At 41.1% G+C, this 24,675-nt stretch overlaps 3 protein-coding genes across 4 annotated transcripts; 1 reads left to right on the plus strand and 2 right to left on the minus strand.

Moving 5' to 3' along the window:
* Window positions 1-405: 405 nt before the first annotated feature.
* On the minus strand, window positions 406-4,676 carry LOC137880790 (phosphoglycerate mutase 1-like). The gene is made up of 4 exons (XM_068722325.1): window positions 4,385-4,676; window positions 3,226-3,500; window positions 2,287-2,467; window positions 406-2,055 (listed from the first exon to the last, which is right to left on the minus strand). The coding sequence occupies exons 1-4, from the start codon at window positions 4,521-4,523 to the stop codon at window positions 1,886-1,888; spliced, it is 765 nt and encodes a 254-aa protein (XP_068578426.1). The 5' UTR covers window positions 4,524-4,676; the 3' UTR covers window positions 406-1,885.
* Window positions 4,677-11,949: 7,273 nt separating this feature from the next.
* marveld1 (MARVEL domain containing 1) lies at window positions 11,950-12,830 on the minus strand. Its single transcript, XM_068722352.1, has one exon. The coding sequence runs from the start codon at window positions 12,475-12,477 to the stop codon at window positions 11,980-11,982; it is 498 nt and encodes a 165-aa protein (XP_068578453.1). The 5' UTR covers window positions 12,478-12,830; the 3' UTR covers window positions 11,950-11,979.
* A 387-nt stretch (window positions 12,831-13,217) lies between these two features.
* Window positions 13,218-16,802, plus strand: LOC137880826 (arginine vasopressin-induced protein 1-like). Of its 2 annotated transcripts, none has more exons than XM_068722372.1 (3): window positions 13,218-13,679; window positions 14,729-15,119; window positions 15,237-16,802. In XM_068722372.1, the coding sequence occupies exons 2-3, from the start codon at window positions 14,797-14,799 to the stop codon at window positions 15,496-15,498; spliced, it is 585 nt and encodes a 194-aa protein (XP_068578473.1). In that variant the 5' UTR covers window positions 13,218-13,679; window positions 14,729-14,796; the 3' UTR covers window positions 15,499-16,802. The 2 variants fall into 2 exon arrangements, with proteins under 2 accessions (XP_068578473.1, XP_068578465.1); XM_068722364.1 differs by having other exon boundaries at window positions 13,219-13,679; window positions 14,756-15,119.
* Window positions 16,803-24,675: the final 7,873 nt, after the last annotated feature.

Genomic DNA, 24,675 nt, shown 5'->3' on the forward strand with positions numbered 1-24,675 from the left:
ATTCTAAATTTAGTATTCTAAATTAATTCTAAATTCCACCAAAATGCACTGAGGTTTAACTTTCCCACAGAAGATTTTTTTTTTGTTGATTAAATGTTTGATTCTAAACTAATTATATCATTTTTTTGTTGCAGAAAAAAATTATGAATTCACAATTTTAATATCACTATAATTACGCTGTTGATATAAAGGTAAGTGATATTTGCCCCCAATACTAGTACATTTGTAAAACTGATCAGCTTAGAAAAGCCTGCTGAAACTTGGTCAGTAAGTAAATATGAGTCATGGCAAGTTAATAGTTGGCCACAAGCTAGACTTGATTTTGGCATGTAACTCAAATCGCTGGGTGGAATAAAACCCACCCATATATCTACATGTGTGTCCAGCAAGACAAGGAGACACATCAGCATTTGATTTGTAAATTTATTACCACCAAAGAGTTCAGATACATACAACCAACACAGAGGGAATTACATTTGGAAAAGAAAAATACTGTAGGACATAATGGGACGTTTCAAACAAAATCCTATCAAGACGGTTTTCCAAATACCACCACTGCTTCCTCATCAGGCAGTAAGGGCAGCTGTAGGCATTTACTGTAGGAATAGGAGCTGGAGGCACATAAATACTATGACACCAAGAGGCAAAGACAGACCAAAGGCAGCCAAACAGAGTAAGAAAAATAATGTTTCAATTTAAAACTCTTATCTTCTGTTGATTGTGCCTCACAATAGTACTGTGAAGCTGGGAAGGCTATAATCCAAATAATGGATTTATCCCTTATACAGTGCAATGCTGATAGCAATGCAGTGTTTGCCACCATTTAAATTGTACTGAACTTAATGAAACACAAAGAGAAAAATACAAATTGTCAGACTCAACAAAGACGCAACAACATACAAAGACATGGCACAAATACGATTCATATACAGAGACAATAAGAGAAAAGGACTGTTTAGTTGTCCCAACTGTCCCATCCGGCTCTCAAGAGATTGGGAACTTATTATCAATGGAATGCATCAATGAGTTGCTTTAAAAAGTGGTATAGAAATTAAGTTGTCCATCTTTTGTCCCTTTCTTTAAATTAAATTATAATAGAATACAATATCGGATCCAATAAATAATAATGTTGTCCTGGGCAGCTAATGATGAAGACAGTATGCTCAGACACACATTGGTATAACTTCCTCACTACCATCAGTGCATTTGAAAAACAGTATCTCATAGAGACATTCAGTTTAAGCGTAAGCAAACTGAATACATTTTGAATATTAAAAGGAATTTTACTTAAATATTCAAGTACACAGAAAAGAAAATGCCTTTGTCAGCAATGCTATCCATTTCAGTTGAACGCTATACCTTCTTGACTGTTAAAGGCACAGTACAGGAACTGATTTATTTTACAGCAGCGCATGTAAATGTGGCAGCCGGTAGCTCCCGGTTGCATTTATGACAGATATATACTCATCGACATCGGAAAAAAGAGTACACAATAGTTTTGCTTTTTTCTGTGTTTTTCTCATGTAGCAAAATGAGACTACAAACTGCATTTTGTTGTACAACCCTGTGTTGTACAATGACAATAAATGAAACCTTAAACTCTGAACCTTAAAGAGGTTGTCACATTAATTGGCCATTTTAACAAAACAATATTTACAATCTCTTGAGAGCTGTGTCTCCCCTGACCCTAATATATCCTGATCATTCACCATCTACTATCCCTGCACTGTGCAAGAAGAGTGAGGTCGCCTTTGACAACAATCTACAGTTTACTCATCATGTACTACAATCTAGAATAAGTGAGAATTTAGCAAAAACACTGAACTGCGATCAGTTGTTGGGGACAACCTACACTGTCATACACAAAGAGGGCTTTTCTGCGTCTTTACTTCTTGGCCTTTCCTTGAGCAGCCACGGCCTCCATGGCTTTGCGTACAGTCTCCTCATCTCCCAGGAACTGCATCGGCTTCACGGGCTTCAGGTTCTTGTCAAGCTCGTAGAGGATGGGGATGCCTGTTGGCAGGTTCAGCTCCATGATAGCTTCATCTGACATTCCTACAGGTGACAGCACATACAAACAGAACAGTTACGTACAGAAGTTAATGAAGTTACAGGTTGTTGTTTTTCATTATAAACGCGTCGTCACTGTTGACTATTGTCATCTCACCTTGAGACTTTTGACAACACACCGTTGGATCATTGTGATATAATTTAAGTAAACTACATTTCGACAAACAACTTGAATTTCCTTATTGCTTGTGGTGAATATCTCATAATGCCACCCACCCTCCAGGTGCTTAACAATCCCCCTCAGACTGTTTCCATGGGCAGCGATGAGCACCCTCTTCCCCTTTTTGATCTGAGGGGCGATCTCCTCGTTCCAGAAGGGCAGCGCCCGTGCGATGGTGTCCTTAAGGCTCTCGCAGGAAGGAAGCTGGTCCTCAGTCAGGTCTGCATAGCGACGATCCTGCAGGGAGGACAATCTCAATTTGTAAAAATATATAACAGAGACATATAATAGAGACATTAAAAAAGTACTTTTATATGTCTTTCACTCTTTTCCATCAAGACTTATTGTACACTTATTTGGGAGCCTAAATGCATCGAGTATGAGCTTCACTCTTCAAGCAATATGGTGACGTGTTCACTGTCATTTGCAGGAATGAAAGAATCAGCTATGACACTCTTCTTATAACACCATCAACATGTCGCTGATCACTTAGTTTCTACAGCCACCATCAGCCAGCTTAGGGTTACTGCATCTTAACTTCTGAATACCTCTGCAGAATTCTGATCAGTTTGTGAACTTTGAACTTGCACCTAGCAGACATCATTTCTACCGGTCATATATTAACCCACCTACGACAGACTATTAGGTAACAACATCAGGGCACATGCTGCTAAATGGTTAGGAACTCCGCTGTGTAGTACGGCTGTCCTGTACGACTGTTGTGCGTGTAACACATGTTCATATTCAAGCTGGCTGTGCTGTGGACAAAAAGACCTTAAATCTACTATTTTCACTCCAAACACTCGAGTCGTTTCTGCTGATTTCATTAATTCATGGTGACACAGCTGGTTACAGGGCCTGACAGCAGAGATCAGTTATAGAAGGCCTCTTCTTTGTTATGCCTGTGTGCAGCTAGTTTAGTCAATATGTACAAGATAATTTCTTTCCAACAGAGCTCTTAGTTGTGTGAATGTACTGCAGACATCATATCTTACCTTGCTGATGATACTGTAGTAGTCATGGTCTGGGCCCATGGGAGGAGGTGGGGTATCAAACGAGCGCCTCCAGATCTTCACCTGAGCCTCTCCGTGCTTGGCGGCCGTCTCAGCCTTGTTTAGCCCAGTCAGGCCTCCATAGTGACGCTCATTGAGCCGCCAGGTCCGATGCACTGGCACCCACATCTGGTCAATGCCGTCCAGGACCAGCCATAGTGTCCTGGTGGCTCGCTTCAGCACCGAGGTGTAGCAAATGTCAAACTCAAAGCTGGCATCTGTAAATTTCAGAGAGGGAGAGACACTGAAGTTTAATGCAACCACTTGTAAACTGTGACTGCTTCTGTACAGCCTTGATTTTTAGAAGCCCCCCCTCATACCTTCTGAGAACAACAAGTATGCACTTGTTGCATAAAACATAACTTACAAATGATACTATGCAGAGTTAAAAAGAAGCAACGCAGTCTCAAACCTAAATGAAAACACAAGACCACATTTAGGGCTGTTTTCATTATTATTTAATCCACAAATGACTTTCTCACTGTTTAGTCGATTGAATGTTACATCACACATCTCATTGGAGAAGCTCGAACCAGAACACGATTGGCATTTTTCCTGTTTTTCGACTAATTGATTAATCAACTAATGGTTGCAGGCAGCTTTAGCCACAGTGCATTCTGATTTAATGAGAGTACTCTCAGAGTAGTGGACTTTATGTCTCGTATGTGATGTCTTCCTGTTCGCCTGCTGAAAAAATAGCAAGTCAGCTGCAAGATGTTCATTTTAGAAAATTAAGAAATTTGATTGCAACTGTGCACATTGTTTTGCCTTCCAAAGTATTGTATTTATCATTCGTTGCAGGCTGTTCTAGGGTCAAACGACCAAGAGGACCATTAAAAAGGATCCTATTTTTTAATGAGAAATTCTACATTCTTTCTGCTCTTTGGCCCTGCAACAGCACTGCACCGGAGCAGCTTCATGAAAGGCATCACTTCTGCACGTTTGCACATCTTCTACGTATTCCTGACACGCTCAGCGGGTCTGATGCAGAGGCCGTTATGCAATCGGAGCTTCGCAGTGCAGCCCTACAGTAATACAGAGACAGAACAGTGGATGATGATGATGATGATGGTGGGAGGAAAGTGGATCAGTTCTTCCTCACCTTTCAGGGCCTGTCCACCTCTCTTCGCCTCCTTCTCCCCGGTTTCACTGAGATCTGCATCGAACCAGCCGCAGAACCGATTCTCCTGGTTCCAGTTGCTCTCTCCGTGGCGGATCAACACTAACTTGTAGGCAGCCATGATCGATGATGATATACCTAAATGACAGTCAATTATACAACGTTTAGGATTGGATGCAGAGGATGTTAAATTGACAACTCTCCACTCAAGAGAACACGATGGGTCTATTCGTTAGCTGTCAGACCGGCGAGGACTTTTCTTTTATCCGTTGGATTGGTTACTGCTCCACTTCCTGGTTTTCACATCCAATGAGATTCCGCTAAAGTAGATGACGTTCATTTCTTGACCAATGACAGCGGTGGGCGTCAGCGGCGAGGACTGTTCCCTGACCTTCATACCGTACATTGCACCTTATTGACTTTTTATTGTGTCTCTCTACTACACCACATCTATCTGTCTGTCTGTCTGTCTGTTTCTTTTTCTCTCTCTCTCTCTCTCTCTCTCTCTCTCTCTCTCTCTCTCTCTATATATATATATATATATATATATATATATATATATATATATATATATATATATATCCATCTATCCATCTCTCTATCTATCTGTCTGAGTTTCTAAGTTTGTTGAAAACTTACATCAAAGCATAAATAAAGCAGCTGATAATATTCCGTATTGACCCCTCAAGGAGGTATTTGGACCTAGATACACATTTAAGACCAGCTTACTTATTTGAACAACCAGCTGAACCAATTGTTGCTTTTCCTCATTTCCATCTGTAGGGGGGGACCTTGGCCTGTAAAACGTTGAACTACTGCTGTAGTTCAATGTAACACTTAACAGCTTAAAACACCATAGTTGCAAATGAGCAGCAGTCAAGTAATGCATTTTAAGAGATGTACTAAAGAAATAAAAATTTGAGGCGAAACAGTAAATTTGAAAAAAGAACTAGGGGGAGATATGAGAGATTGCGAGGTGCGTGACGTGATAAATACAAGATCACATAATAAAGATCCAAGTTTAAGCAGATATCAGTGATGAAAGGAAGGAGCAGTACTCTCTTTGTGGAGTAGCTTTTATTGAAGTAGATACTGCATTTGCATTATATATTGACAAACAAAACCTTTGTTTGTAACACAAATATTTGAATTTTTGCAAATACGGTATATTTGCACATTTATATAGGAGATGACTCCACCCTCTGCAGCCATCTTATGACACTGACTGTATGATTCTGTTTTCCCCCCCTGGCCAAACACAGCTCCATTTTCCTCGACCCAGAATGTGAAAAGATTCATTCTTAACTTCATATACAAAGCACTTATGATGTTCTGCATGGGACAGTAGTCACATGCATTTGTGAAAAGACAACTCAACAAATTAAATATTATTTGATAAAATAAGGGTAACTCCAAGAGAGCAAAACAGTTAAATGGGGAAATTCTCAGTCCTTTTGCTTTTCTGGCCTCTTAGATTTAATTCAAAGGGTTTTTAATTGTTTAATTGATTAATGGTAAACATGAACGTTCATTCAAAGAGTGGGTTGACAAAACTAACCCAACTCAAGTCCACTCACTAGCTTTTTCTGGAGCTTTCAAACAGACTTTACAAACTAGACTGAGTTGTATCAGCTAATTGAGAAGAATATATCTCAATAGGAAAATGGGGAAAACAAACAGCAAATCAACCACGTCAGTGCCTCTTGAGGTAAAATGTCTCAGTTGCCCTCAGTGTGACTCCAGTCATTCTGATGTTGCAAGCTCACATATAATCACTTGAGTGTTTGGGATAAATGATCTAACTTCTTTTGACACATTACCAAATCTTGTTCAAGCTATTGCACAGTAACTGTTTTATTACGTGGCATAGCATTAGAGCATTGCACAGAATATGACCTGCTACATAGACTTATTTAACACTAACAAATGTGTGCCACTGCCTTCATCTGACATAATGGGCTATTGTCACAATAGATTGTTTTGGCCAATGTATTATACTTGAAGGCGGATTTTTGCTTCTAGCTGCTGTCCAAAAGATACTCAGTATCAGGTACAGGTTTGAACAGGTGATAGTGAAGATTATTACTATTGTCTTCTGAAGCAAATTATAGGTTTGAGATGCATCAAGCCGTTAGAAGAGCACCTTACAGTTTTTTTGCATTATATGTATCATGTTATCTTTTATTATAGTAAACGGCTGGCAGAGATACACATATTTAACTTAACATTCCCATCTGTTCTACAGGCTCATGGAGGAATGAAAATAATGCATAGAAGTACATGTATGCAGTCACAATAAGATAAATAAATGAAAAGCTTAGCAATAAAACAAATTGGAAATAGTAGAATTCATGTTTAGTGCAGCCTTATTTCGCCTCCTAGTGGTTCAATTTAATTATAGTTTATAGGCTTCAGCAGTCAGGAATTATTGGATCACAGTGAAATGTTATATCTATGCCTGGATATGCCAGTTGCATAATAATGAGCCATAGCCTTTAAATGAATGGGATTTTCTAATTACCTTTAGATCATGATTTTCCTACATTTCTTCTTCTAGATATGGAACATTGTTATTTTGACCTTATTTTGCTGTTGCTACCGAACTGCTCTGCATTATTCTGACAATGCAGTGTAAGAAAACCAATCTATCAAGTAATGCGATGCGTAGAAGCCTGAGACATATTAGCTAATTTTATGACCAGAATGAAGTAAGGGGATATAATAAGAGAAAATATGCTTTTTAATTGGCTGTTTTTCCTCACAACTGCAGTGTGACGTAACAGAGATAATTTGGGCTTCTCTGAGAAAGGTGGTGCTGGGAAACAGTCGCCATGTGAGTGATTATCAGGAACTCCGTAATCCGCACATGAAAGGAATGTTTGTTTTACTTCACAGTGTGTGTTGGCTTACACCGTTCTAAAGATGTAATGTTCGTAAAGAACTTTCCCTTTTGGGAGTGTCTCATCTTGGATTTCACTTCTAACTCCTTCTTTAACATTATATTTTAGTGAGGCAAAATTTACAGGTGATGAATGACAAAAGATGTCAGATTACCTCCCTCTCTCTCTAACTTTGTCAGACTCATTCACTCTGTGAAGCACTCTCAACAACATGGCAGAGTGAAGGAAGCAGCTGTATTTTCAAGGCTCTATAAATAGCTATCATCATTTCCCACCACTGGCTACCATTGCCCTCACGCAGCATATGAACACTGTGCCCATTCAGAAGTATTGTGTGGGCAAAAGCTGCTGTAACAGATGTGGAATCAGTAATCCATGTCAGGAAACTACAGACCAGAGAGTGTCAGAGGCAAACTACATGGCCTGGAACACTGTGCCCATTCATGCCTTACACAGACAGGAAATGTCAATCTCTGTGTCGATTCCTGCTCGAACCTTTATGTAAGGACATTTTTGACACATTGCATCTTGCTTTTTCTCTGCTCATTCACTTGTTCTGTCAGTCAGTCTCCATCTGTTTTCCCATCTTTCCCTCTCCTCTGCAGTGGAATGTGCATCTCAGCAGTATCTGATGAAAGAGTGGTTAACAGGGCGCTGCTGTGTGCATGTGTCTGTGTTTTCATCTTTCATGTGCGTACATGTAGCCTCCCAAATGAGGCAGGAGACAAGGTCTGTCAGCTGGGGGAAAAAGAAGAGGCAGACACATTAGGGGATTAGATGAAGCGCTTCCACTGGGAATTAATCTCCCAGAATTTAGGTAAACTGTGTAACACCAGGCTTAGGTCTGTGAGAAAGTCTGGTCTGTGCGCAGTGAAAAAAAGTGTGGGTTATAGGGTTGGTGTTTTTTGAATATGAACATTTCCTCTTGGATAATGCTGAGCATACACAAAAGGTTTAAAGGATAGGTTCACATTTTTTGTAGTCAGTCTTAAAACAAAGCTGATTGCTTGGGTTTTTAGTTTGCTGTAACGGTTTCTCGTATGTGTACTGGCTGTGAAGAGATTCCTCCTAAATTTATTTATTAGATTTGGGACAAAAGCCACAGTCCTCTTGTGAAAAAGTACTTCCTGAAGTTCATCTGGAACTCATATGATTCTTCAGCAGTTACTCAAATCAAGCTGGTATCTTCCCCTGTGTTTCTCCAGACAGTGTTTCATTGCTGAGCTTCAGTGGAGCTACAGAGGAAGTCTTGCACAAAAAAAAAACACATCACTTTGGAAAGCACCCACTTCTTAATTTGACTAACTCAGACTGCTTAAGCCTCATAATAGCTTTGGTTTAAAAGAATAACATTTTGCAAACAAGGACTGTGGAGTTTGTCCCCATCAATTACATTTGAAACATTTTAGGAATATATCTCGACTTAAAGTTCTGGAGTCGTTTACATGTGCACGTTGTTTATGACAGAATCAAATAAATTCTTCTTGTAATAATAATAAATCTTGAAGCAACCAATCAACCAACTCATTGTGTTCTGTACACCACTATGTTGGGAGGCAAAAATTATAAAATTATGCTTTTTTTTAATTGCAAGGTTTTCAGAATTGTTGAGGGATAAAAAACATTCCTACCATTTCTCTATACCTCCCCAGTGATTTAATGACATTCAGTCATGTCATTGTTATCCGTTTTCACATCAGAACTCTTTTTGACAACACTTTTTGATTTCCTGGCAGCAGTGAATTGACATCAGTCCACGGCAACAGTGTGCACGTTGCTGTACCTTCAGGGAGGCAAGAGGAACCATTTAGAGGGGTTATGATGGCTATATTGGACGGTCGGTCGCTTGCAGACTGGTGGGAGAGCACGCATACAGGAAATGTCTCTTTGGTTGAGTTGCCAAAAAAAATATCACACAGTTGGCACTCCAGAGAAGCGCCTGGCTCTATATGTCCTTATACCAAGTTGTCTGGGCTGTCTTTGCTCTCTGTGTAGCCGGAAACACAAACAACAACCTCAGCCGTGTGGTGCCCACACCCTTCTGATAGTGTCAGGAGGTAACAAAGGAGGATTCCAAATTCATGTTTTTTACCTGTGATTATACAGATTTCTTATTTGGACATGGATGTGATGTTTGAGGATTAGATGTGACACAGGCTCATACATAAAAATGACGAATGTAAACAGACGTGACATCTATAAACTGAGGGCCTCGTAATAATACAGAGCCAGTTCATGTGGTAGGCTCAAAAAGACTTTCAGGGTAAAAGTGGAGAATCCTTTTCTGGCCTTAATTGTCAGCATACGCTAAACTTGAGTCATCCAAAACTTCAATGATTCGCCATGGTTACTTTCAATATCAAACTGAATCACTGGATTCAGTGCTTTGTTTATGCAGCACACTGCTGTTGTGTATGGTCTCCATTTGGTTGTATACAGCAGTGTGTTTCCACAGGCGCTGACACGTGGACAGGACAACTCTTCTGTGGAAGTCTCAGAGGGGGAGAGGGTGGGTGGTGTGTGTGTGTCGGTGGGGGGGGGGACTCCTTTCCTCCTTTAGAAGTGCTAGATTTATATCCTGCAGCTGGTTAACATTAACCCCTCCACTTCTGTATCTGTGGCCACCTTGCACTCGACACACGCACTGTATTGTTGTTGTTGCCATTGCTTAGAAAGGCCGGTGCCACAGGGATGACATACTTTACAGTTGTTCATGGAAGTACCTACTGAATAAAATACCCAAATGAAATACTATGACACAAAGAATTTTAACATTTCACTGATTGCAGTTTGATTTGTCTCTGTCTTTATATGGTCACTTTTTTGAGGTCACGTTGCCTCTAAAATGTAAGCACTAATTAAGTCAAGGATATGTATATGAATCAGATAACAGCAGATATTCTCGGCAAGCAATACAACTATGTTTCTTACCTCTTTTAGTTTCATAATTGTATTGTAAAACTGCTGTTTTTATAATCTAATCTCTGCATTTCTGTGGCCTTTGTTTTGAGTCTTGATTGTGAATCTGGAGCTGTGATCTAGCAACATTTGATCTCTGATGCTCTTTTCCAAAAATAACTCACCTCATTCTTGAGGGGTACAAGGGGAAAGCGTAATGCCCCAAAAGGAAAAGTGTGTGTTTATGTGTGAGTAATCTGCAGCTTTTTTTCACTACATACATGCCCCATGCCAGCAACAGCAAGTGTGCAATGCACAAACACAAATCTGTCAGAGAACTACAAAACTGTTATACTGACTGTATAAAGGCAACCAAACAGAGTTGCCACAGCAGGGCTTTGGGTGTTGTTTAATCAACTTGTCTGCAGCATGTTTTCAAGAACAGGAAAACAGGAATAAGCGAGACGTTGAATCATCTCCACTGCTTGGCTTCATTTTCATTGGCTGAACGTCAGCCCACCTCCAGAACCCCAACAGACTGTTCCGGTAAGAACAAGCCTCTTCCCAGATTATTGCACACACACACACACGCACAGTAGGATAACTCTCATGCAACACACTCACATTCTCTCTATCGCACAGCACATTGTCAGTGTGTGAGTGACTCTCTCATCTTCTGTTAGAGATTCAGATAAATCTAGGGATCTACGTATGTCTTTCATGTGGTCAAGTGCCATAGCATAAATGATCCCTGCCTATTGGCCAAGGCTTTTACCTCCCAACAGAAAGTTCCTGAGGCCGTCCGTGACTAGTCCCTCTAAATCTGTGTTTCATTTGAAAAAAGCCTCCAAAAGCACAGTTCAAGTGGCCCGGTTCTTTCTCCAAATTGAACTCCAAGTACTCAAACAAAACAAGCAGGTTGTATAAACACTTCTATATACTAATATCATCATAACCAAATAAACGTATCACAGGCTCACACTTACTGGTCTTTATTCTTTGGCTTTATAATGAAAACTTAAGGAATATTTTTGTTCAGCATACACAATGTAGCACCAATCACACCCATCGTGTTGGGTTGTTGTTGTCACAACCTTGTTGAGTATACAGCATTCTGACAGAAGGCACTGATAAAACGGTTTGCAAAGTTTGAGTCAGACAAAATAAAAACAAAGCTGGTCAAAAGGAGATCCAAAAGTGTTTTAGTCCGTCATGCTTCAGTATAGTTTTGCTGTCATAAAAAACACGTAAACACATAAAAATATATACTTTAAAAAAAAGGTAAGTACCCCTTGTGAAAAAAAAAATCCTATGAGAGGTTTTAGATGGACAGTTACTCAGTATACTGACACAAATCTACACATGTGTGTTAAGGCCATTGTATTGTAAACACTGAATATACTTCCCCACTTTAATATGCACTTACAGGAATATCATGATTCTTTATGAGGGAAAATTACATTAAATTACTAGGGGAAAATCCAAGAGGTGGAGGAATGGTCACCTGTGCATCACTAAAAGGGTACAATGCTCGGGTCCTCCTAACAACATTTCCAATCAGGCTCCCATGGGTGGCCTTTGTGCCAAGAGCTGTTTGGGTATTTTCATGTCAGCAACTGACAGAGTGATTTTTGGATGTTTGTTTTGCTTCATGTGAAGAGACACTAGAGACAAACCTGTGATTAGAGTAACCGTTGAGTTAAATTACAGTGAAGTTAACTATTCCTCATCTTGCTGTGGACCCCCCCCCCCCCCGTAGGACCCCCCTCCTCAGTCTCATCAGATGACCGTCTGCTCTCCCCGACACTTCCTCCACGCCCCATAAATAACCGACGCGAGGTAAGCCAGGCAGCACAGGCAGGCGAACACGGCGGCCGTCAGGTAGACCTTGTACAGACAGAGGTGCTTGTACAGCTCCAAGTTGCAGTACGAGGTGCGATCCGTCTTGTAGATCATGATACCTATGGCCGGCAGGTAGAGCACAGCGGCGGCCACGTCGTGCGCCAGGTTAGTGGACAACCAGCGCTCCCCTCCCAGCAGCGGGACCAGGTCCTGCTTGTCCAGCAGGGTGAGGAAGAAAAGAGCGAGGGTGAGGAGCCAGAAGAGCACTGCGACGAACAGGACGAAGTGGATGGATCCTTCGTATTTGTTGGCGGCGATGGTGACCCACAGTCCGGCTCCGAACACAATCTGCAGGATCCGGATGAGTCCCAAAAAACTCTTGAGGAACTTCAGGATATTCTTCCTCACCTGCGGCTGGGAAGGTTGGGGTGCCATCTCTCTCCTCCTCCGGTCTCTCTCGGTCCCTTTTTCCCGAACAGGGCGGGTGCTCTCTGCCAGCTGCAAACAGCTGGGGAAAAGATGCACAAAAAGTGGGAATGACGGGGTGAAAGGCCGTTTTTTTTGGTCTGACTATGAGGCCAAAAGTGGACAAGTTTAGGTTTAAAAAGGAACTCTCTGTTCTTTCCACAGCCCCGGGGTTTTGAAATGAAAAACCGTCTTGTATGTTTCGTCTTTTCCGTTTCCTCTGTTGAATGTAACGTCTGTGTCGGGGGGGCTGGGTGATGGAGAGGGGGCGGCTTGTAATTCAAAGCCTGCTCCTCCTCTGCCGGACTGCCGGGTTCGTCCATGTCCGCTCATCTGCTCGTGTGTTTCCTCCGAGGTGGAGTAGTATCCCCTGGGGAGAGTGACGTCTCTCCTCGGAGTGAAGGGAGGCTTTATGAATGTGAAGTATGAAATATGTCAATATGTGGTGAGACAGCGAAACAGAAGCGTAGCTAATCATTGTTAGGCTTCAATGCGTCAACATGTAGAAAATATGTTTGTGTCTTTAACTGAAACAATACATGCACATTCCTTACTTCAGTTAAAGACACACAAATATAATAATAATAATAATAATAATAATAATAATAATAATAATAATAATAATAATAATAACAAATATTTTCATATGTATACTATGAGTATAATCTGATATAATATAATATAATATGTGTCTTTGTACACTGGACACACAACATAGAAGCAGTGATTTGTTTAGGAGCCTGTTCGTCATCCTGTTTGTCTCTGCGCGGGATGCTCACATGTTACGTCCCTCTCACATAATTGACAGACGCTTCTTGTGCCAGCCTCTGGCTCATTGACGTCAATGGATTTTAGCAAACACACCCTACGTGGCCAGGAGGCGGAGCCCACCACCACCTCCTCCCTCCCTTCTCGCCCAAACCTGTGATTGGTCGAGAAAACAAGCTGTTTCCTAAACTCGACAGGAGGGACCAGAGGATCTCTCTACCCTCATTGGTCATCTGACGACATTGATTTGTGATTGACCGTCGGCTCAAGGACAGAAATTGTCTGCAGGTGAAACTGACTGATCTGCGCTACGTTTCAGTGTTGTGGAAGATTTCATAGAAGACAAGCAGCGAAGCAGAGTGCTGTAGGAGCAAAGCGCATGAAACACACCACTTAATCTTTGGGTAAGCAGAAGTCCTTTTTTTCCCCCTCATGACTCTCACGGGATTCTTGTTTACTGCCTTTTACCCACAGCATAATAGAACCCAGCACAGACTGTACAGTACAGTGCGTCCAGGACCACGAATAGGTCTCGTTCAAAGGCGATTTCATACTCTCTTTTGACAGAGACTCTTCGCAGCTTATTCCTAGTTTTGCAAGGGATCCGGTATCTGTGCACCATTGTGTTTTTGTTATGCAAACATTAGCCAAGTGGCGCGTGGTTAACGTTAAACTAGGCTTCTTAAAAAAATAGGTCTATGAATGTGTAAGTTTTTTGTGTTTTTAGAGCTGCATCCCACAATGATAATGATTTATGTCCTCAACTAACTCCTTGACTGTTTAGTAAATTTAGAATTGGAGTTATTTTATGTATTTGACATATCCAATATACAAACAGATAATACACTGTGACAAATACTTATTTATTGGAAATGTCGAGGATAACACAAGAAAGTTAAAAGATCACTTATTTCCATTGTGGTCCTCTTTCCAGTTAGACAAAGATAGCAATGCAAGTCACAGATTATTAAGGCACCCTGTACATAATACATGTAATAACTACATTATAATCAACACATACTTCCATATGTGACTATAGAGCAAGGTCAAATGAAACAGTACCCATCAGGTGGCTCAGGAAAATGATAATTTTTGCTCATAAGTTGTTTTGTGATGTGGTATATTGTTGTCCTCTCTACTCGATAGATATCTACACTGAAGAAATGTGAAATATACTTGACTTATAATGACTTACATGCAGCCATGATCTTGGTCCCTCAGCTAATACCTTATCTGTTAGTGCCCCACCTAAAACCATATGTGACTAAAGAAAGATAAAGTTGCCATCTGCAGTTTAATGGGCTTTAAAGCACAGCTCACTTCTTAAAGTAGGATTAAAAAGTCAGAGCAGAAGACTTGCAGCTCAGCGGTGTTGTGACGCAGTCTGCACTCATGTACTGTTAAGTTCTGTTGTTTACATTGAAGCGTCTTTCTCTTTGCAAACACATCCCAGTGGAAACTCTTACCGACTTCTCCACAGAGTAGAGCCAGTGTACTCCACCTTTTCCCGTGTTGCTCCGGATGGATACCAGACCCGCCTCCCCTCCTTCCTCCATGGTGGCGGGCCCCTCCTCGCTGTGGCGGCTGGCTGAGAGGAGGAGTAGGAAGGCTGGCTCTGCGAACATTTTCAGCGACGTGAATCTGTGGCAGCTCCAGAGACTATTCAGGGCAGCGGGGGATCAAGATGCGGAGCAGAGGGCCCAGCTGGTTTGGGGCCACGGAGATGAGGCTGAACTGGCTCAGGCATTGAAAGGAATGAGGGCCCGAAGTCACCGGAGAGGACTAAGGGCCAACGGGAGAGAGGTGCTGGGCTCACACTGGCTACGAGCCTTCAATCACCTCAGGTAGCAAAACTGCTGGTGTGATTTTTATTTAATTTCATATACATTCAGATCATTCATCATAGTGACTTTTTTATATTATGTGGCATCCATATTGTTTTCAACAACATTTATGTTCAGGATCGGAGAGAGCTCGCCAAGCAGCCAGGGGAAGGATCCCGGGGAGGAGAGTGTTTCTGAGGCCGGAGGACCACACAGCAGTCCAGAGACACGCCGACACACCTCCATAGGGACAACAGGAAGAGGTACAGGGGCCACAGGGGTACTAACTGAGAGCCAGGGCCCTGCAGGGACTTCGGAGAGACCAGTCAGAACCAGCTCAGGACTGAGGAGAGGAGGAGAGAACAACCCTGAGAGATACCTCCACAGAATACTCCACTGACTTGACCAAAACCTCTGAGATGCAAAAACTGACTTAAAGACTGTTTGTGCGAGAGCGGACCAGCACTTCAGCCTGCTCACCTGTCCTTAATCATGCTTGGGTGTGTTACAAACTGGAACTAAGTTGAAGTCACTTCATGGAAAAGCAACAGTTACAATTGAAATTGTATTGCAGGTTGAATAGTTTCTAATGATGTCGTAATGTCTGTGCTTTTTAATGGCACTGATCTGATGGCAGTATGCTGACACTGCACTGTTACTTGTTGCAGACACATCTCAACCTGAATAATGGAGGCAGCACACAACTCTCAATGACTCCTGTTATCTCACAACTTTATGTTGTGGTTACCTTCTCATGAACTGCCTTATGTTTTTTCATAAATGCATCCCACCACTCGCACTAATCATGCATACTGATAAGTATGGACAGTGACGTGACTTTCAAAGGTGCGGTGTGAAGGATTTGGTGACATCTAGCGGTGAGGTTGCAGATTGCCACCAACTGGAACTTCTGTGTGAAAATGTGAATGACCCGATCTAGAGCCAGTGTTTGGGTTGTCCCTTATGGGCTCCTGTACAAACATGGCATACACTGTGAAGATGACCCAACCCCCTATTTAGATAAAAAAACAGCTAATTTTAAGGTAACAAAAACGTATCACACACTTTTAAGAAAACATGCTTATTAGTATCATAATCCATTTCTGCCAATAGATTACTCTAAATGCTACACACTGTTGCTTTAAGTAGTATTGTATTGTAGTGTAAATCAGAAAGTGAATAAGAATAATTAGGCAAAAAGTCACTGGCTCCATCTTCCTCTGACCTACTATGCTGAGATAACTGATGTTCTAATATGTATGCCTGCACTGTGGATGAACTTATCAACTGTTCTACCAGCTACTGTATGTCCCTGGTTATGTGTGTGGTATGTTACGCAACAGTATAATCGGGTACAAGTGCAATGGGAGCAATGTGAGGTGACATGAGATGTAGAAATACATGTCCATTTACTGCACATTCAGAGATGTTGACTCAAACTTAAAGATTCAACATGTAAGGGTAACCTCTGCCACACACTGGTTTGTAGGTATTGAAAGTGAAGTGTCTGGTGGTTAAAAGAGACCAAAAATGATAAATAGACCCTCGCTGTCTAGGGATTCTTGAAAAAGTAAAATCATGTTAAAATGTTCATGGTGTGAAAACCTGTGTCATCAAACTTATCAGACTTCTGGTGGGATTCTTTTGCTAATACTGTTTGTGTCATTTTTAAATATGTGGTAATAAAAAAGTGAGTCTTTGGAATGTTTGTCTTTTTTTAATTAATTTTTTTATGAAGTTATAACACCGTGACTATTTTAAATCTGTAAAATATTTTCACAAAGTAATGAAAATACCTCGGCATATGTTTACTGAATTGCAGTCTTTTTAACAATAAACATCTAGTTCTATAGTATAAGTAAAGCATTCATCAGTCTGTTGTTTTTGGTTGCTCATTTTCACTGTTGTCCTGCATCTTTACAAACCAGTTACGCACATTCACAGCCAGGACCTGCAGCTTGCACCACAGTCTGCCACTTTTAACCACTGAGCAGCTCTACTGGACCAGTTGCCTGTTAAGTGCCTTGCTCGAGGACACCTCATTATCTGTTTTTGATGAATAGAAGAGCTTTACACATTTCCTTTTTCCCATCCGTTTCCAGTTGCTTCTCACTCAAAGATGCCCTAAGAAATTACATTTTGCAAAAAAAGGAAAAGGAGAGAGGACTGCTGAGTAACAGCTAGTAGTGCTGTGTTAGAAACAAATGCTGCCCTCCAGTGGTCACGTCTAGTAATGATGCTATTGTGTATAACTGGTCTTGTGGTCACTAGATGGCACAAAAGGTTTTGTTTTGGGAAAGCAAACCACTACACTAAGTCAGGGAAGGTTCATACTCGTGATGCATAGCACAGACTTTCCCACGGAAAGGTATTCAAATTCAGAGAGTTATTGTGAGCTTAAATGCAGATTCATTTTAACAGACGCATAAGTGATCATGTTGATTCTTGCTTGTTTAACTTCTGACAGGTTTAGCAAATCACTTGAATATGTTCTGATGTCTAGAAATGTTTTAAAGCTTTTAACCCCACTGCTAATGTCCAAACCATCAGGCAGCATTATAACTGAACAATATATTAGACTGTACGGACCTGTTGTCTGTCCACTTGAGGTTCAGAAGCTGTTTTGGTTTATTTCAACAAGTCTGATCTGTAAATGCAATATAAATGTTACTTTGTCCATTCTTCTTACTGCCCAGTCAGGTGAGCAAGAAGAGAAACGAGGAAGCACTACTGAGTAGATCATTATCTTTTAGACTGACGTGTGAAGTTGCATATTTGGGCTAGGATTACCTCGCATCCACCAGATGTTCAGTTTCCTCCATCTCCTCCTGGGTGATGCAAAGTGATTCACAGGCAATCTGGGAGACAAAGTCCTTTCTGTGTATTCTGGATCTACTCAGCAGTGCCAGACTGGTGCAATGGCAAACTGAGGCATCTGTAGGGCAGCTTTATAAGGTCCTGAAACCTCAGCAGACTCCCTCAGTGCAGAGAAAGCAGCAGATTGGCTCAGGTAATCCTCAAAGCGCTGAGCTTCCCCTTATTGTGTAAAGTAAGCTCATTGCACAGAAAACCTCATTTTACCTCATATAGTTTATCTTAACTTTTCAACCATAAATCTTATGACTATAGATATGGAATGATGATCCAGCAGTAATGTAGTTGTAGCTGGAATAGTGGTTTTCATTGTGCCTCAGCTCATTCTTCACTGTTCAGTGGTGGAAATTCTGAGGTGCTTCTCTTGAGAATATCCATATTATGCTACTTGACTCTACTTCACTGCATTTCAGTGGGAAATGTTAGTTACTCGTCTACATATACTTAGCAGCTATAGTCACTAAATTAAGATTTGACATTAAGGCAAGGCAAGGCAAGGCAAGTTTATTTGTATAGCACATTTCAACAACAAGGTAATTCAAAGTGCTTCACATAAAACCATTAAAAGCATCAAAACATCATTAACCAAAACATATAAGCTCACAATGCAGTGTTAAAGATGACGCAGTGTGTACTCCGGGTCACTTGTTAGACTTGGATGTGACTGAGTTGTTAACATTTCCACTTCCAGTCAAGAGCCCTCTTGACTTCTCAGTTAGTTTACTTTAAAAAACAGTTTGAGGCCCAAAGAGGTCAAATGGTCTAGTATTTCACAATAAAGCACATATTTGAGTAAGTATAATGTTTTTTTCTCTCTTATCCCATTAATCATAACACAATCACTGGACTAAACTACCTAACTGTATATGATGTAGATACGTATATTTAGCTACACCTCAACCTGCTCAACAGTAAAATGCTGCTTATCCATTATTTGGTTGTTAGTGCAGATGCAACATCTGCACTAACAACCAAATCAGTCTAATAATACATCAGTCACTGGAGCCATTTATCTGCAAATGAGTACTTGAAGTACATTTAGCATACTACTTCTGTACTTTCACTGAAAGAGTTTTCTTTTTACATACAGGGCCTTTGTGGTATGAGTGTGTTTTGGGTATTTTTACATAGCGGTGCTGCTACTTTTACTTGAGTAAAGAATCTGAATAGTTGTTCCATCACTGGTTATGGTGGTGAGGGTTGTGGGGAGAACCAAGCTCTTAGATGATGGATAAAACAGTCACTCTGTAAGACTCTTGTAGACACTATTAGATGAGTGAAAACGTTCACCAGGATGTTCTGTAAACCTAAGTTCATCCTGATGAGGTGATAGTGGACTAACACCTTGGAGAATCACCGCCTTTAGACATCTTCGTAATATTCACTCTATTGGTTAGTTGTAGAATGAAATCAAAACTTTGCATTGAGTCACACTGAATAGAGAAAAAGCAGCATCTAAATCTAGGTTAAATTATAACAGAGTAGCAGAGAGAATCTAGTCATGCTGACTTCTGTACTTGTAGCTATTATAGTTCTGTGAACAACAGCAGCGTGGCGGCAAACTGAGATTCCTTTGTGGTACACTGTTGCCTTTCAGGCAACATGCACATCTTAGCACTTTTCTAAGTTATGTGCATATAAATTAATTTCTTTATGCTTCTAAAATCATGAGGCCAATTTAGTAATTAATGAAAAATGTTATTTCTGTGCAATGGTTTTGTAAATGATATGCATTTCTGACATTCTGTGTCCAGTTCAGTCCTTTGTGGTTAATAATTGCCATTTTGGCCAAAACCAAACAAAGTATTTGCAGGTTGTGCTCTGCCCTTTTCCTGTCCACACCTATTAATACAGGATTATAAAGTGAGTTATCCAGGCTTTTTTCAGGGCTTATGCAGTGAAATATATGCATTTCTATTCAGATCTTTTGTGGTGTTTGTTATGACAAATGTCTGCAGCATCATGTCTCTCATGTCAGCTTCTTCAGAATTTGATTGAAGCTGGCTGCCCAGGTTAAAGTTTATCCCTCAAAAACTGCAGTGGACCATCAACTTAACATTTACTTTGCATCTTGATTAAATCCTCTTTTTTTGGTGATCAAGCATTCAATTTATCCTGCAGCCTGCCCCCTAAATCAGCCAAATAACTGCTTTTGAGAGACAGTAACTTTTTATAATGTATGTGTTTTATGTCCTTTTTAACAGAAGCTTATTCTCATATTTCAAATATGCTTATCTCATTTTTTGGTACTGCTTTCCAGACTTCTCAGCATGGGTGAGTCGAGGTAAAGCTGACAAAAGATGAAGAAAGAGAGGAGTGGCAGCTGTACGGAGAACACGGGGAGCAGATCTGATATCCAAAAGAAAGACTGGGGGAAGAAGAAACATGCTTTTTTTTCTGGGTTTTCTGGGATTGTGTCTGTGATTGTGCATGATTGACAAGGGAAGCCGTATGGAGATTTTACACGAGCAAGGATCTGAGAGTTGAATCTGTCCCTGCTGCATTGTAATTAGAGCGTGGAACAGTAATTAGTGAAATGATATATACAGTACATGCTCCTCGTGCTCTGATAATAATCCCAAACCCGCACACGCACACAACCCCTGTGCCACTCTAGAATCACACAACACTGCGGCACGGCACTCATTGTTATTCCTTCCTCTGTGTCATTGTGTGCCTTTGTTCTTATTCTCAGTATTGTACAACCCGGGCTCTCGCTTTCTCCTGCAGTTTCAAAACACTTCCTCCCTGCCCCCCTTTTGAGGTGAACGCACAACATCAAACATGATTCAACAAGAGAGTCCTGCTGAACCAGGGCCAGCACCTTTTCAGTTTACTCAATTTAAAGGGACTTACGTAGAAAAACTCTTTAGAAATGAAAACTGCTCTATTGATGTTGATCAAAAAAAAAAAAATTTCCTTGAGGCTATGAAAACAAGACTTCAAGCTGAAATTGTAGCATTGGTCATGAAATGAAACTGATACTGCAACCCCGGTGCCTTCGATATGTATGCACAAGGTCAAACTGCTTTCCACATCTGAGACTTTTCGGTCTGCCTTCATGCTTTGCTGCCTTCTGGGTTGAGGAGAAACACGTAGCCAATTACTCATCACATCATATTAGATTATGTTGCCCACACCAGCAGCTTGAACCATTCGCAGCGGCAGGGCAGGAAGGGATTCAAAAGCAGCCTCATTGTACCTTAATATGCAGGGTCACATGTCAGGTGGTTGTGCCACTGCTTTGCTCTTTGTACTTTTTCTGAACCCACATTAGAGATGCAGTTGTTCCTTTTAGTACTCGTCTTTTCTGATCATAGAATGGTAAGAAGAAGATTGAGCATCGGCTGCTAGCTCAGTGAACCTTGTTTCTTGTGCTTGTAGGCCTACTGCACTGCATCCTCCCAGGGCACTGTAAGCTCGATGGTGTAAACGAGATGGAGAGAGGCCGACCATAGGACAATGTCTGTACTGAGGGTGGTTGACACGATCTCAGCATCCTCTTCATGCCTTGATCTGATGAGTCTGGCGTGACCCTCACCTTCTGGGGGAAATTCAGCTGTCAGACATCAGGATAAAAGGGGAAGGAAGAGCGTTTGTTTTCATCCGCCGACTTCTCAGCACAGCTGCAAGACAGCGTAGCACCTAGTTGTCCTGCCAGGTGTATCTGCCTTGAGTGAGGCATGGATGCCTTTTAGTGTTCTTGGTGTAGAGCAGAGGGAGCAGGTGGGCTATTCTCCGTACCACTGGCTGAGATTCTTGGGAGATGGCAAGACATCATAGGCAGCCTTGATGGTGAAACTGACTGCGCATTTCCCACAGCTACTTCCAGGAGATCTTTTTCCTCCCTGGAACGAGGCTACGGTAATTCCTCCACCTGATGAGGCCCGTACTATCTTTACTGATCCAACAGCAGACCAGTCAGCTTGTTACCCGTTATAAGCAAAATGATGGAGAGAAAATCTAACTAATAGAACACAGATGTTCCTCTTTAACAAAAGCTTTTCAAATATAAGACAGAGAATGTGGGATTCCCAGGGTTCCGTGCTTGGATCACTGTTCGTCTCTATTTTTGTATAAGATTTTCCAGTTGCTGTTAAAGAAGCATGTGTGGCCATGTATGTGTCAAGGTGGGACATTCTATGTTTTTATTCACTTGATCCCAATATGTGCATGTTTTAATTGATTACTCCGTTTAGGTTATATCCGTAGTTATGTATTTTACATTTTGGTATAAATTGGTTTTGATGTGTGTGTGTGCATGGTTCTAGTAGTTTTATATTTGGAGTTATCATTGCATGTATTTGTTTTTTTGACATTTCATATTGATTTGGATTGTGGCTCAAGGTTGATTTGGAACAGGTGCGGGAGAAGAAACGGACAAGGAACAGACAGGGAGGAGAGACACGAGGGTGGCCGGAGGATCTGGAGAGACCCAAACACCACAGTTTGGGTCGTGGAGTTAAAGCTGTTCCACTGGGAAAGTTTATGGACGGTAGACGGGGAGGAAGAGTGGAAGTAAGACCCGAGACAAGGTACCGGATGGACAGAAGTGGACGAGTCGGACGTGACATGGAGGCAGCACATGAGTAGAACACTCTCCTTTCTGAAGCATTTTATGACCCATTTGAGACATTTGGAGTCCAGTAACGAATTACAAGGACAGTCATTAGTGCGTTACTTAATTAACTCTTTTTATCTACCTGGGTACAAGTTAGTGGTTTCTGCCATTTTAATGCACATTTTCTAAACCTTTGTTGTATCTATTGAGTTTTATCATTTTTTAAATGGCTGTCTTTTATTTTAGCTTTGGACCGTTGTTCTTTTAAATTTTTATTCCGTGGTATTTCTTTTAATTAGTTTTGATAAATTATTTAAAGTCCTCCGATGGTGCTTCATTTTTTTAACAGTCGAATTACCTTTTATTGCTGGTATAAAACAAGAACCTCACACTCTTGTGTGACATCATTTAAAGGGCACAGTCGGAGATTATTGCGATGCACTATGCGTGTTGGTGCTTCTTTACCCTCTGGCCGAAGGACATTAACTGGGTGGCCCTCCATCAGCTGAGTCACCACCACAAAGGGCTCTGGGGTCCATCTCGGGGTCAACTGTCCTTTGGCCCTCCTGCGGAAGTTACGAATGAGCACCCGCTCGCCTGGAAGCAGTGGTGCCAGTTTAGCTCGTCGGTTGTAACGGGCCTGATCCCGTTCTTGTCTGTGTGTGACTTTCTGGTGCTGCTTTACCCAGACTTGTAGAGTGTGAGATATGCATATGATTCAACACTCTATATGTCTGCACCAATAGTAAAGGAAATCACTGCAACCCTTAATAAAGAGCTCAAAACAGTATTTGAATGATTCACTAATAACAGACTTGTCTTGAACATACAGTATCTAAGATCAAAAGTATTGTATTTGAACACATCACTCCTTAAGCCCCAGACGTCGGCTGCATCTGTTTCTTAACAATGTTGCTGTTGAGCAAGTAGAGGGAAAAAAACTTCTTGGTGTAACTTAAGATAGTAAACTGTCATTGTCAAGACACATTGACTCACTGGTGGTAAAGATGATGAGAAACATATCTGTGGTGATGTGATGCTCTGCTTTTTTGACACCACAACTGACCAAACAAGTCCTGTAAACCTATATGCACACCAATATAAATGACATGCCTGACATTCTCTTCTGGCCAAAAGTTATATCTTGTGGAAAATCCCTGACTGTTTGTATAGTAAGCTCAAACATAGCTCCGGCACACACTCATCCCACCTGACATGCCACCAGTGGTCACAACACACTTTCAAAAACCAGAACAGGTGTTTGAGCGGCACCTTTGCCTGCTGGAATATCTTTCCTATTGGGTCCATTTTGTACATGTGGGGCAGCTTGGGCTCCAAATGAATCATGTGACTCAGTTAGCATTATCTCCAGTCTTAATTAGGCACACTTTTAGCTCTAGGACTCCTTTGCCGTAGAGCCCTATGCTGCTGAGGTCATCGGGAATACCAAGCCACTTTTTTTTTTTTTTCGAGCTGATCAGCCTCCCCAGCTTGTACACTTTCAAGATTAGAGCTTAATTTTCACAAAGCACAGACGGTCGAAAAATGTATTGCACACCCGTAGTAGCACTGTTTATATTTGTAATAATCATAGCAATCATTAAATTGAGTCAGTAGGATGAAAGCACAGCTAGCTATTGATATAAATTATTTGATTTTAAATAAATTCTTCAATTACAAAATTAACAGATGAAATTATATAATGGAAGGACAAAAAAGGCAGGGTTTTAATATATATGATTCATGGATGGGACAGCTCAAGCTGGCTAATGGCAGAAAGAACCCTCAATCACATTCACGCTCCTGAGCCTCACCACCTTTAGCTCAAGCTAGATTTAAAAAAGAGGCACTCTGATACTGTACTTGAGATTTATTTTAAACAGAGGCAAATTGGTCATAGTAAAATAACAGAGTGCATGATCCCTGTGTTATTTTACTTTAATGAACACTACATTTCATGGTGTTTGTTTTTGTGGTAATTTCAAACATGGAGAGGTGAATAGTTAACGTACTTAACTGCATCCCGGCACTAATAGTTTCAAACGACATCAGCATCCCTTCAACTCACAACTTGAGATGATGCAACCTTGATTTATTCAGAGATCTGGTTGCAGGGGCTGGTTTATTGTGATGTGCAATAAC

Source organism: Cebidichthys violaceus, unplaced genomic scaffold (genome assembly GCF_023349555.1).
Source record: "Cebidichthys violaceus isolate CVI_PGR_0920_01 unplaced genomic scaffold, fCebVio1.0.p SCAF_10, whole genome shotgun sequence".
NCBI classification, from domain to species: domain Eukaryota; kingdom Metazoa; phylum Chordata; class Actinopteri; order Perciformes; family Stichaeidae; genus Cebidichthys; species Cebidichthys violaceus.